Below are 13,273 nucleotides of genomic sequence, written 5' to 3' on the forward strand. Positions count from 1 at the left end.
CCCCGACATACAAAAGCATCGTATGTTGATGCTGCCATCAAAATGCGATGGCCTCTGAGAGGCCATCGCATGTTGTAATTATCATATGTCTTGGCCATCGTAGGTCGAGGGGTCACTGTATTAGCCAAGCAGGCATTCCCTGTGTGTCCAGATGGGACAAGGAAGTGAAAATAGTCTGGGACCTAGGAACAGTCGAAATGGCAACTCTGTCTGATAAGTGAAATGTGTTTATAAAAAACCTTTGTATGTATGTTCATATGTACGGATTTGTTGCAGATTTGTTGCGAATTTTGATTTCACTAATAAAGTCAAGATAAAAGTCAAAATCTGCAAGAGGTCCTTAGTTAATTCTTAAAAAATGAGCAGCAAATCTGCACAGTGAACATACCCTTACCCAGTGTCCCCCCCCCCCCCCCCCCTATCTTTTTTATTGTATCCCACCAGACAAAAACACATCCACAGAGGTTTGTCTAGACTGGATACATTGGAGTGTGCTGCAATGGGATGTTAGTTCTGTGTGGAAACATTGATTACAGCAAGTTGAGATCTTTTACATGGTGCACAAAAGATAAAATAACACTAATAAATATCATAAATGTATGTGTAAGAAGGCAGGTATCTACCTATACAGTAAAGAAAAATAACGGAATGAGTTTATTTTAATAAACGATGACAAACAACCTGAAACTCCTTCCCCGTGAACTCTTTCCTTTGTTTAGGATAGTCTTCTAATGGCTTTCTAAGACTATGTTCACATGGCAAAATTTCTGCACAGATGTCTGCATGAAAATTCCCATTCACTTCAATGGAATTCCTGCGGCGGAAATTCTGCTATGTGAATGGAACAGCGGAATCCAATTGAAGTGTATCGGCTATAAATTCTTGCAGAATTTTCATGTGGAATTCCATGGAGAAATTCTGGCATGTGGAATGTCCGCACGGAATATTTCTGTGCGGACATTCTACAGACAGCAGAGCACCGGCTAGGAGAGGAAATGTGCCATCTCGTAGACGGCAATGCATTTCCTTGCAAAATCCACAAAAATATTTAACATGTTTAATGTTTTTGTGGACGCAGGAATCAGGATTTCCACAACATAAGTTTCTGATGTGGAAATCCAGCCATGTGAACAGAGCAGCAGAATCCCATTAAAATCAATGGGACTCTGCTGCTGCAGAATGTCCGTGCAGAACATTCATGCAGAATTCCGCACAGACAATTTGCCATGAGAACATGGCCTTATGCAGTCACAAGGTCCTTGGACATTATTGGCCTCTGTGTATCAAACAATTTATATCGGACACTTGTTTGAATTGAACCACAAGAGAAGTTCCCCAATGAACGCTGGCATGTGGGTTGGCATTGGTAATTTGTCAACTATAGCTTTAAAGGGGTTTACAGGAAAAAACTTTTTTTTATATATCAACTGGCTCCAGAAAGTTAAACAGATTTGTAAATTACTTCTATTAAAAAATCTTAATCCTTTCAGTACTTATGAGCTTCTGAAGTTTAGGTTGTTCTTTTCTGTCTAAGTGCTCTCTGATGACACGTGTCTCGGGAACTGCCCAGTTTAGAAAAGGTTTGCTATGGGAATTTGCTTCTAAACTGGGCGGTTCCCGAGACACGTGTCATCAGAGAGCACTTAGATAGAAAAGAACAACCTTAACTTCAGAAGCTCATAAGTACTGAAAGGATTAAGATTTTTTAATAGAAGTAATTTACAAATCTGTTTAACTTTCTGGAGCCAGTTGATACATAAAAAAAAGTTTTTTCCTGGAATACCCCTTTAAGGCTGGGTTCACAAACAGTATTTTGCTCAGTATTTTTAGCCAAAACAAGGAGTAGAACTGACACCGAATAAAACTATAATAAAAAGATTTGCACCGTTTTCTGTGTCTTGAACCCCCTTCTGGTTATGGCTGTAATAGTCTGTTATGATAGGGTTATTCCTAAACTTTGATCTGCCTTTTAACTTTTAGGCTATGTTCACACGGGGAAAATTCTTGTTGTGGACACTCCCCTGACAGCGGGGGCGCCGTCAGAACATGCCGGTGCTAGGAACGCTCAGAAATGCGCCGTCTCATAGATGGCAATGCATTTCCGTGTGGAGTCCTCAGACAGAATAGACAGGTCTATTGTTTTTGCAGACACCGGCATTTGAATTTTCGTGCTAGATGTTTCCGGCACAGAAATTCTGCCATGTAAACAGCGCAGCAGAATCCAGTCAAAATCAATGAGACTATGTTGCTGCAAAATCTTCCATCGTGTGAACATAACCTTAGAGTTTGGAGTAATTTTATTTAAAGCCAGACTATCCAAACATTCTACAGATATGTGGTAGTATTGGTAAAAGGAGAACGCCAGAAAAACTGCCATTGTATATGCCTACATTTTTTGCGTTTTTTTTTTAATGGCATTTCTTTTCCTTTGTGTGGAAGTTTTTTCTCTTTTGGCAGTTTTTACTATTTCTGTGTCCACCCTTTTTAACTCTTTAGTAAAAATAAGATTTAAAAAAAAAAAACACAGAAAATAAAAAAGCAAAACCCCACATTGCATTTTTAAGGGCGTTTTTTTCTCGCTCCTATTGGCTTCTATTGGAGAAAAAAGCCAAGATTTCAGTGAAAAAAACTCCATGGTTACAACAAAAAACGTCTAAGAGAAAAACGCCAAGTAATTATTGTGTTTTGAAATTTCCTATGACTTGCTGACTTGCGGCTCACATCTGGCTGCAGTGTTTTTTCACACACACACAAAAAAAAGATGCTGTGGGGAAGATCGGGTGTTTTTTGGGGCGTTTTTGGAAAAAAAAATGTGAATCAAGTAGAATCCTAGCTACCAAAGTAGTGTCACTATATGAACTCAGAGGTACATTGATCACCACAATGATACATGCAGTGTAACGCACAATGGGGGAGATTTATCAAAACCTGTGCAGAGGAAGAGCTGCCCAGTTGCCCATAGCAACCAATCAGATCACTTCTTTCATTTTTCACAAGGCCTCTGCAAAATGAAAGAAGCAATCTGATTGGTTGCTATGGGCAACTGGTCAACTTTTCCTCTTCACAAGGTTTTGCTAAATCTCCTTCAATATGTCACACACTATTATGGCTCTGATTTAGCAATCAACCTAAAACCCTAATTGTCTGGCTTTTCCCATAACAACCAATCACAGCCTAGATTTCATATCTTAACAAGCTCTTGCAAAGTGAAAGTGGAGCTGTGATTGGTTGCTATGGGAAAACCCAGACAATGATGGTTTCAGGCTGATTGATAAATAAGGGCCAATATTTTAATCATCATAACTATTCATCACCATTAACATACTGAATTTTAGCACATTTCACCTGGTTTGGTCTTTATCTTTGTAGTCATTGTGTTAAACTCGGATGTGTCAATTTCCCAGGCAAGAGGAAGAGTCCCAAAATCACTGGACAATGAATCCAAATTTGTGTCTTCATTATAAATCCTCTCAGACCCACTAGCTTGGAGATCAATGTAATTCAAGGTATTGTTCACGGCAGGTTTATCCTGAGAGCTTGAACTGCTCCCCGAGCTGGGAGTCTTGCACAGAGATGTTGCTTGGTTTAAGAATGCATAGTCTGAACAGACAGTATAGAACGTTTCCCTTGTGTGAGTCACTGGACATCCCCAAGGATAATTTCTTTCTCCGCCAGCACCTAGGTTTGCCGAGTCACCCACATTGAAAGACTTTACATGTTCTTGTAAATGATCTCCTGGAGACTTCCCTTTGGACTTGAGCTGGTTGCTTGAGGTACCATTAGCTTCTCTGTCTGCCTCTACGTTAGGCATTGAATGAAGAGGCAAGATGGAGGTTTAGCAAAGGCTTGAGATCAATAGATATTCCTTCAGGGAGTATTTTTTCACTTGACAAGCTTCATACTGAATACAATGCCTGTAAGACATAATAATATTTGTTCAAGACTTGCAAAAAAATAATCTACCAAATATTATCTAATATTAGTTTTTATGAAATTATTCTGAACCACTGACCTAAATAAATACATTTAACTGATATTACAAACAATATAAAACTGTCAAACAAATGAAAATTTGTTTATATTTGAGGGGTTTTCTGGTTTTAAAAGAGAAATTGACAGATGGATAACCCTACTAACCTGAATATACAGGTGGTTAATGTCCGTGGTCGTGAGTAAAGCAATGTATTCCTTACCAGAATCCGTTCAGCCATACCCGAGATTCAGCACATACTTGTAATATACAAATAAACTCTTAACTACACTGGAGGAGGGTCTGAAGACTATCTGCACCTCCATCCCCTGGGTCCCCTTCGTGCTGCCCCGCTCATCAATATTCCTCTCCTTCTTCTTCAAAAGCAGGACCGTGTGAACGGAACCCAAGGGACTGCGTCAGAGGTGCAGATAGTCTACAGACCCGCCTCCAGTGCAGTTAAGAGTTTATTTGTATATTGCAAGATTGTGCTGTCTCTCAGGAACGTCTGGAAGGATTGGGATAAAAAATACATTGTTTTACTCAGGATCACCCCCACTAACAACTAGTGACATGAGAGTGAAGAATTATGGGGAGACTTATTAAAATCTGGGCAGAGAAATAATGGTGCAGTTGCCCATAGCAACCAATCAGATGGCTTCTTTCATTTTAAAGAGGCCTGTGAAAAATAAAAGAAGCAAGCTGATTGGTTGCTATAGGCAACTGCACCTCCCTTCCTCTACACAGGATTTGATAAATCTCCCCCTATGACTATACCTAAGATGGCATACGGACGGAGGCCGAACATTTGTGCAGTTAAAAGAGTTAGCATTCTGGCAATGTCTGCCATATCTTAAAGGAAATCTGTCACCAATGTCACCTGCACTAACCTGTTGGTACCGACAGGTAGTGCAGGTTTACATTGAAGACAACGGTACTTACCTTGTCCCGTTCCGTGCAGTCATTCTTCGGTAATCTTTTCCGGTATCTTCAGCTTCAGGCCCGGCTTGGAGCATGGGTGGAGCTTAGTGACGTCCCCGCTGCTGTTCTCTGCTGGGTCCTGCTGCTAGAGAACAGCAGTGTCACTATGCTCAGCACATACTCATAGCTGGGCCCGGAGCTGAAGATATCGGAGAAGATTACCTAAGAACGACTGCATGGAACGGGACAAGGTGGGTACCGTTGTCATCAGTGTCACCTGAACTATCTGTCGGTACCAACAGGTTAGTGCAGGCGACAATGGTGACAATTTTCCTTTAAAAACGGCAGAACTAATTTAAGTTAATTATACCTAATTTTACTTCTGTTTACCCGTACTATAACCCAGTGTATTGGGTTTAGTGCGGGTGAACAACCTGTCAGATTCCCTTTAAGAGATAAAGGTTAAAGGGTGAAAACCTCAGCAGTGGCCTATAGCTAATAAGGTTATGTGGCAAATACAAAGTAACATAACTGAATTCATATTCTACATCTCCTGTGTAGGTAAACCTATAGATTTTTCTATGAGAGGTCTAAGCCAAGGTACCTACATCCATTTTGGGACTCATTGACTGTCTTTACTTACTGGTCTGTCAGTAGAAGGTTACTCCACAAGTTGTTGTTTCTCGCTTGGCCAATTTATTGTATGCAATAAAAAAAACATGTTTGGTCTCTTCAAGTCCTGACTTGATCATTACATTTCATATAATCTCTTTTATTTAGTATACAAAGGGTGTTGTGTTCTCTAATGGTTTATTATGACTGGAATTTATTATTCAATCCCCAGTATCTGGCAGTTTGTCACAACCTACTGAATCCAGTGATGCGGAAATCTGCTGCAAATTGCGGTACTATTCATTTCGACGACCCGCTGGCAATCTGAAAATCCCCCACTTTTGCAGACTGTTTGTGGACTCATACCAGAGAATGGAAGCGTAACTCACAGTGGATTTCCCACAGCAGAAAACCCGCTGCTAGTTACGAGCGTGAGAACGTGCCCTAAAGGGTTATCCAGGATAAGCTAGATCAGTAAGGGTTTGACCATGGATCTACTGTTAGAAAGGGCCACAGCGATCGGGTGTACAGGAACAATGTAAACAAACAGGAACACATGTTAACAAGGAAGAGGCTGCATCACTTGCCCAAGCACCACAACACCTTCAAGCATATTATCAGCAGAGATGCCGACAGGTAGATCCCAACCATTCTTGGCCTAACCCTCTGATTTCAATGGGAATATGTGTTACAATTGAAAGCTTCTCCTTTATGGTATGTTCACAGATGTACAGGATCTACTGTATATTATGCTGCATATTATTGCTGCAGATTTTGCTACCCATTGACTTCAATGGGTAGCAAAATCAGCTGCAGAAAATATACAGCAAAATATGCAGCAGATGATGTATGTGTGACCCTATCGTGAAGCAAAATCCTCTCGGATGCCTCTCGGAAACTGCCTCATAACAATACAGCATCTGACCAGGACTGGGCACTCCAATCTATAGGTAAGATACTGTTCACACCTAAATCTGGCTTCTGGATATATGAATTATAAGATGGTTCTATCATGATCCAAAATGGTCAAAAGGCAGCAGAAACCCAATAGTTCTCATTTGTGGGGTGTATTCAACCTGGAACACATCATGTGTACATTATATTAGCAAACTACACAGCCATGAGAACAGGTGGTTTTAGAGAAAAACATTTGCAATATTTATAAAAAAAAAAAAAAGTTTACAAAATGTTGTTGGAGCTTCCTTTATAGAAAAGCAAAAACACCAGAACCGCGAGTATCGAGAGGATATACCCACAGGATGAAAAAAACCTTATTAAGCAACTTCCTATTCAACTAATACATGTAAAACTTTACTTTTATTATTATTACTTTAAAATTTTGTCTCAGGGAAAATGTGTGATTAAAATTCCAGATTCCTGTCCACTGTTATTTACATTTTGCACTCATTGGGAGTCAACAAGAAAACATGAAAAGAAAAAAACAGTGACTGCAGAATGCTGCAATTTGTGGACCACTGCTATTATAATATCATTAACCCTATGCCTCCCCTACATGTTTTGTGGCACAAGCCACATCTTCAGGGATTTTGAGCCTCTTCAGGAACTTCCATTGACATCAATGGGGCTCTCATTCCATAAGGCTTTCTGCAGAATGTGCACATGGAAATTCTGCTTGGATCTGCCTCAAATTATATGTGTGCTGTGGTGTTTGCATGGAGAAGTAGAGGAAATTCAGTGAGAAAATTCTGGTGTGTGAACCCAGCCTTGGGTTAAGGGTAAGTTCACATGGATGGATGTTTAGCGAGATTCCCACTGCAGGTGTGAGCAGCAGCAGGTATTCAACAGCAAAATTTCAATAGCAGAATCTTTGCAGTGCAAAATCCCCAGCTGATTACATTCCCATGAATGGGGTCTGCTGCAGATTCTCTGCTGCGGAAAATCAACCACTCGCAGTGGGAAACTCACTGTAAACCAGCCTGCCTACACAAGAACACTAGTTCTTTGGCTGCACATTACCCTGTGTAAAAGAAGATGTTCAGCTGCGAAAGGGCCGCATAAATGATCCAGTGACCGTTCTTGCAGCCCTCCTGCACAATAGTAAAGGCTCTATGAGTTAAGCGTCTATTTAGGGACTAGGTCATCTAAAAAGGCCCTAACATTATATAGGTCTCCTTTGTGCCGCCACAACAGCTCTGACCATGGAGGTTTGGACTCTACACATCCTCTATTAAAAGTGTCCAGCATTTACTTTTTTTTAGTAATTTGTGCTACTCTAGCTCTATTGCATGATCAGACTTGGTGGGCTAGTCTTTGTTCCCCATGCGTTTCATTGACGTTAGGCCAGTGACCCTGTTGCCAGTCAACTAATTGTCCTTTTTTGGATTAGGCTAAGTTCAAACTAAGGAATCTCCGGGCAGAAAATTTCCCCCCGGAGATTCCGAGTGCGGCCAACGCTGACTGAATCAGTCGGCCCTAGGACCGCGCAGACACTACAGTCTGCAATAGACTGCAATATGTTCCGTGCGGATTTCCCCATTCACTACACTACACATTTTAGCAAGCGGAATTTCCGCCTGCAATTTCAAAGAGGAATTGCAGGCGGAAATTCCGTAGTCTGAACCTAGCCTTACATTTGGTAGGTACTAACTACTGCATACTAGAAACACCCCAAGACCTACTGTTTTAGAGATGCTTTGGCCCAGTCATGAAGCCATTATAATTTGGCCCTTGTCAAAGATACTTACACTTTTTTCTTTCAACACTTTGGGTGAGATTTATCAAAACCTGTGCAAAGGAAAATTTGCCTAGTTGCCCATAGCAACCAATCAGATCGCTTCTTTCATTTTGCAGAGGCCTTGTTGAAAATGAAAGAAGCGATCTGATTGGTTGCTATGGGCGACTGGGCAACTTTTCCTCTGGGCAGGTTTTGATAAAACTCCCACTTTAACTTCAAGAACTAACTGTTCAATTACGGTCTAATATGATATAAAATCAATGTTATTCAGTTCACCTGTCATTGGTTTTAATGTTGTGGCTGATTGGTGTATCTAGCAATAATAAAATGTTTATGGTATATTTATAAACAAATGATTATGTATGGTCTGTTTCAATACAGTTACAGTACAATAGTCTAGAAATACACATGGGATTAAAAACTGATATTTTTACATGCGTTACATATATATTTTACTGCTCTAGTTTTATTATATGTAGTCGTCTTGTAAAAACACAACAAATAGATTTTTTATAATACTAATAGTTAGATTGACAATGTGGCAGAAGCAAAGAGATCCATCAGAATCACGATACGAATACTGAAGAAAAAAAATCTGAACATGGATAAAGGTCTCGGCCTGCGGCAGCAGCACCAAGACAACGTAACCACAACAAAGCCTGAGCAGATGGCTGATCCAGCCACCATTGTCTGTAGAGGGGATCATGCAGCAGCACTGCAGCCTGGTGACAGGTCCACTTCAGGCATTGAATCTGACCAACTGTGTAATGCTACATGGTTAACCCTGTCCTGTTAAGAAATACATTCATTCCAGCTAAATAACACATCTTACCTTCCCCATATATCCTGCAGTGTCAGGTAGGAGCTCAGTAGGAGTCTTGAGTGATGTCGGATGGGATTGCAGAACACACCAGCCAGCACCTCTCATCCCCTGTTCTCTTATTCCAGCACTCCCCACCCCAACAGCAATAACAAATCCTGGGCTAGTCTACAGAAAATCATCGCCACCTACCGTAGGGAAGACCTCATCTGTTAACTCTTTCAATCCTGTGTTCATTCACATTGTAATTAGATCCGATTAGCTAATGACTGTAGTTATCGCAGTCATTACCATCTAACCGGCTACAGATTGTTCCAGGCTAATGTACGATTTGCTAATGAAAGTGATTGCTGTAGAATATCATTAAGGAGGATTCATTTTCACAGGAAACCTATTAACCTAGCAGCTTTTGTGTGAGAGGAAGCCCACTGGGAGACCATGTAAACTTCATGTACATGTCATCTCTGATCAAAATAGAGAGGTTGTCCAGAGGCACACTTTTTGTGCATGCCTGGGGTACTTTCAAAATAAGAAAGTAGTAATACTCACCTGCCTGAGCCCCCACAGCTGCCGTGACAAAACTTCCGCTCTCCACTTGTTACCACTTTTTCCTGTTTTTTGATGACATATTGAGGGAGATTTATCAAAAGTTGTCCAGAGGAAAAGTTGCCCAGTTGCCCATAGCAACCAATAAGCTTGCTTCTTTTATTTTTAACAAGGCCTCAGCAAAATGAAAGAAGCCATCCGATTGGTTGCTATGGGACACTGGGCAACTTTTCCTTTGCACAGGTTTTGATAAATCTTCCCTATTGTCCCCAGAAGAACTGCTCTGCTTACCCTATCATTGGCTGCAATGGAGTCTCAATTAATGATTGGCTGAGAAGGCATTTTAGTGAGGGTGACGTGTTACCAGGATGTAGCAGTAACAAGCAGGGACAGGGAGTGCTGGAGTGGCAGCTGCAGGGGTTCAGGGCAGGTGAGTATTATTAATTTTTCCTTATTTTTATACCACCCTCAAGCATATGTAAAAATGTCAAGAGTAAAGCAGTGAGAGCTATCATCAGGCTAAACAGTAAATACAGTTGTTTATTTATTTTTACACCTAGCTGGCTATAGTTTGTTTTTTATTTCCTTTGGAAAATCCATTATTATTATTTTTTTTTAATAATCAATTGGTGCCAGAAAGTTAAACAGATTTGTAAATCATTTCTATTTAAAAATATTAACCCTTTCAGTACTTATGAGCTGCTGTATGTCCTGAGGAAGTTCTTTTCTTTTTTCTACTGTCCAGAGTAGGAACAAATCCCCATAGCAAACCTATCCTGCTCCGGACAGTTCCCAAAAAGGACAGGGGTGTCAGCAGAGAGAACTGTGGTCAGAGAGAAAGGATATTCAAAAAGAAAATAACTTACTGGGAGTGCTGGGAGTTGTTGTTTAGCAACAGCAGGAGGCTCCATTTTGGAAAAAAACACTGCAGTACGATACGTTTTCATTTTTATTGGGGGGACAGTGTAAGGGGGTGTATATGTAGTGTTTTACCCTTTATTATGTGTTAGTGTAGTGTAGTGTTTTTAGGGTACATTCACACTGGCGGGGGTTTACGTTGAGTTTCCCGCTAGGAGTTTAAGCTGTGGCGGAAAAGTTGCCACAGCTCAAACTTGAAGTAGGAAACTCCTGTAAACCTGCCGTGTGAATGTACCCTGTACATTCACATGGGGGGGGGAGACCTCCAGCTGTTGCAAAACTACAACTCCCAGCATGCACTGACAGACCGTGCATGCTGGGAGTTGTACTTTTGCAACAGCTGGAGGCACACTGGTTGGAAAACCTTCAGTTAGGTTCTGTTACCTAACTCAGTATTTTTCAACCAGTGTGCCTCCAGCTGTTGCAAAACTACAACTCCCAGCATGTACTGATCACTGAAGAGCATGCTGGGAGATGTAGTTATACAACAGCTGGAGGTACGCAACTACAACTCCTAGCATGGCGAGACAGCCGTTTGCTATTCGTGCATGCTGGGAGTTGTAGTTTTGCAAGATTTAGAGGGCCACGGTTTAGAAACCACTGCACAGTGATCTCCAAACTGTGGCTCTCCAGATGTTGCAAAACTACAAATCCCAGCATGCCCCGACAGCAAACTGCTGTGTGGGCATGCTGGGAGTTGTAGGTTTGCAAGATCTAGAGGGCCACAGTTTAGAGATCACTACACAGTGATCTCCAAACTGTACCCCCCAGCTGTTGCCAAACTTCAAATCCCAGAATGCCCAAACAGCAGTCTGGGCATGCTGGGAGTTGTAGTTTTGCAACATCTGGAGGGCTACAGTTTAGAGACCACTGTATAGTGGTCTCCAAACTATAGCCCTCCAGATGTTGCTAGGTAACTTCACTTCCGTACTCTGCAGCACACTGTACCAAGGAGCCAGCCGCATGTCATCGCCGCCCGCCGATCACCACTGCCGATCGTTGCCTCTGCCGATGGTAAGTGGACCTCCGGCGCTGATCACCGTCGGTTCCCCTGTTCTGCCCGGACTACTGTGGGTGGGCAGAACGGGGGAACCAAACTTTAACCCCCCCGCCCCCGATCTGCTATTGGTCGGTCGCTTCTGACCCACCAATAGCAGGGATAGGAGGGGACCCCTGCCACCTAACTCCTATCCCTTCAGGGAGACCGGGGGGTGTCTTGGACACCCCCGATCCCCCTTACTTTCTGGGCCACCGGGTCACCAGAGACCCGATTGACCTGGAATTGCCGCAAATCGATTTACGGCGATCGCCAACATGGGGGAGGTCTCAGGACCCCCATGGGCGATGTGCCGGGATACCTGCTGAATGATTTCAGCAGGGATCCCGATCCAGTCCCCAAACGGCTAGCCGGCGGGGACCGAAATTCCCACGGGCGTACCCACATGCCCTCAGTCCTTAAGGACTTTAAAACGGGGGTGTATGGATACACCCGGCGTCCTTAAGGTGTTGAATAGAAGTAAATTACAAAACTGTTTAACTCGCTGGCACTTTTTGCCCTGTACATAGAACCTCTAGCAAATTTGATACGAGCTAGCCAAAATATAGATGGATTCGGAATTAGAGCTAAATCAGATAAAATAGCTTTGTACGCCGATGACCTTCGTTTATTTGTGAAAGACCCCACCCATGCCATCCCCAAATTAATGCAGTTAATAACAGGTTTTGGAGAGCTATCAGGACTTGATATTAATTGGGGAAAATCCTTTTTTTCCCATTGAAGTCTACATGTAAATTTGTGGATTCCCCCCTCCAGATAGTTAAAGGGGTACTCCGCTCCTCATCATTTGGAGCAAACTGTTCCGAAAGCTGGAGCCGGGAGCTCGTGACGTCATAGCCCTGCCCCCTCATGACATCACACCCCACCCCCTCAATGCAAGTCTATGGGAGGGGGCGTAACAGCCTACATGTCACGACACTTTGGAAAAACTTAAATTTGATAACATTTTTGAACACTGGGCAAGATCAGTTTTGGGAATTGAGGGGGGCTAGGTTAGTTCAACATTTTTACACAAATGGGGAGCTTTTAGATATCCAGGAGTTTATGAGTAAATTCAATCTTGAGAAGCAGCATAAATTTTGTAACTAAATTTTATAACTAATAGGTAGTTAGTGGTAATCAAATATAATTAGCTAGATGAGATCCTACAGTTACCTAGGGGTAAGAAATCAGTTGTTCAAATTTATGGAATCCTTAAGCTTAATTTCTACTTGTTTTTTTTGTCCTGCGTTTATTGGTTTGAAAAAAACGCAAGAAAAAACTCCTGAAATAACGGCAGTGCAATTTCGTGCGTCTGGTGTTTTTTTCTGGCGTGTTTTCATTTGTATGGAAATTGCACCTTGGCAGTTTTTTTTTGGGTACCCAAAATTTATTGGGTGCCAAAAAAAAAAAGGATGCAGTAGTGATGGAAAAATTTTTCTTTAACTAAATATATATATTTTATAACAAAATGTTAATTCACTTTTAATAAAGTGTGTGTGTGTTTCACTTTTTTCTCAATTTTTTTTATTTTTTTTAGGTAGTACTACTAATCCCAGCATGGAAGAGACTGTTCCATGATTGGAGTAGTAGTACCTGTACTAATAGACATATCGCCTCGGGTGTCAGTTGTGACACCCGATGCGATTGTCCATAATATAGCAGAGATGCAGAGCGGCTCTATAAAGCGCTCACATCTCTGCACTTTACTCCGACCAGTGATGTGAATAGAACATCACTCATTCATATTTTCCA

The 13,273-nt window shown here is 41.7% G+C and overlaps 1 protein-coding gene and 1 long non-coding RNA gene across 6 annotated transcripts in view; both read right to left on the reverse strand.

Moving 5' to 3' along the window:
• LOC130355506 (uncharacterized) overlaps positions 1 to 13,273 on the reverse strand; it is a 289,775-nt gene that overhangs the window by 22,598 nt on the left and 253,904 nt on the right. The gene's annotated exons all lie outside the window — the stretch shown is intronic.
• Positions 1 to 13,273, reverse strand: part of BIVM (basic, immunoglobulin-like variable motif containing) — a 189,061-nt gene that overhangs the window by 22,598 nt on the left and 153,190 nt on the right. For 2 of the 5 annotated variants that reach the window (XM_056555703.1, XM_056555704.1), the window contains exon 2: positions 3,346 to 3,914. In XM_056555703.1, coding sequence (XP_056411678.1) covers positions 3,346 to 3,811 — 466 coding nt within the window. In that variant the 5' untranslated portion in view covers positions 3,812 to 3,914. Of the gene's footprint in view, positions 1 to 3,345; positions 3,915 to 8,208; positions 8,277 to 9,030; positions 9,207 to 9,567; positions 9,588 to 13,273 lie in introns of those variants that run through there. The other 3 variants (XM_056555706.1, XM_056555701.1, XM_056555705.1) reach the window with 3 other exon arrangements.

Source organism: Hyla sarda, chromosome 2, assembly GCF_029499605.1.
Source record: "Hyla sarda isolate aHylSar1 chromosome 2, aHylSar1.hap1, whole genome shotgun sequence".
Lineage (NCBI taxonomy): Eukaryota > Metazoa > Chordata > Amphibia > Anura > Hylidae > Hyla > Hyla sarda.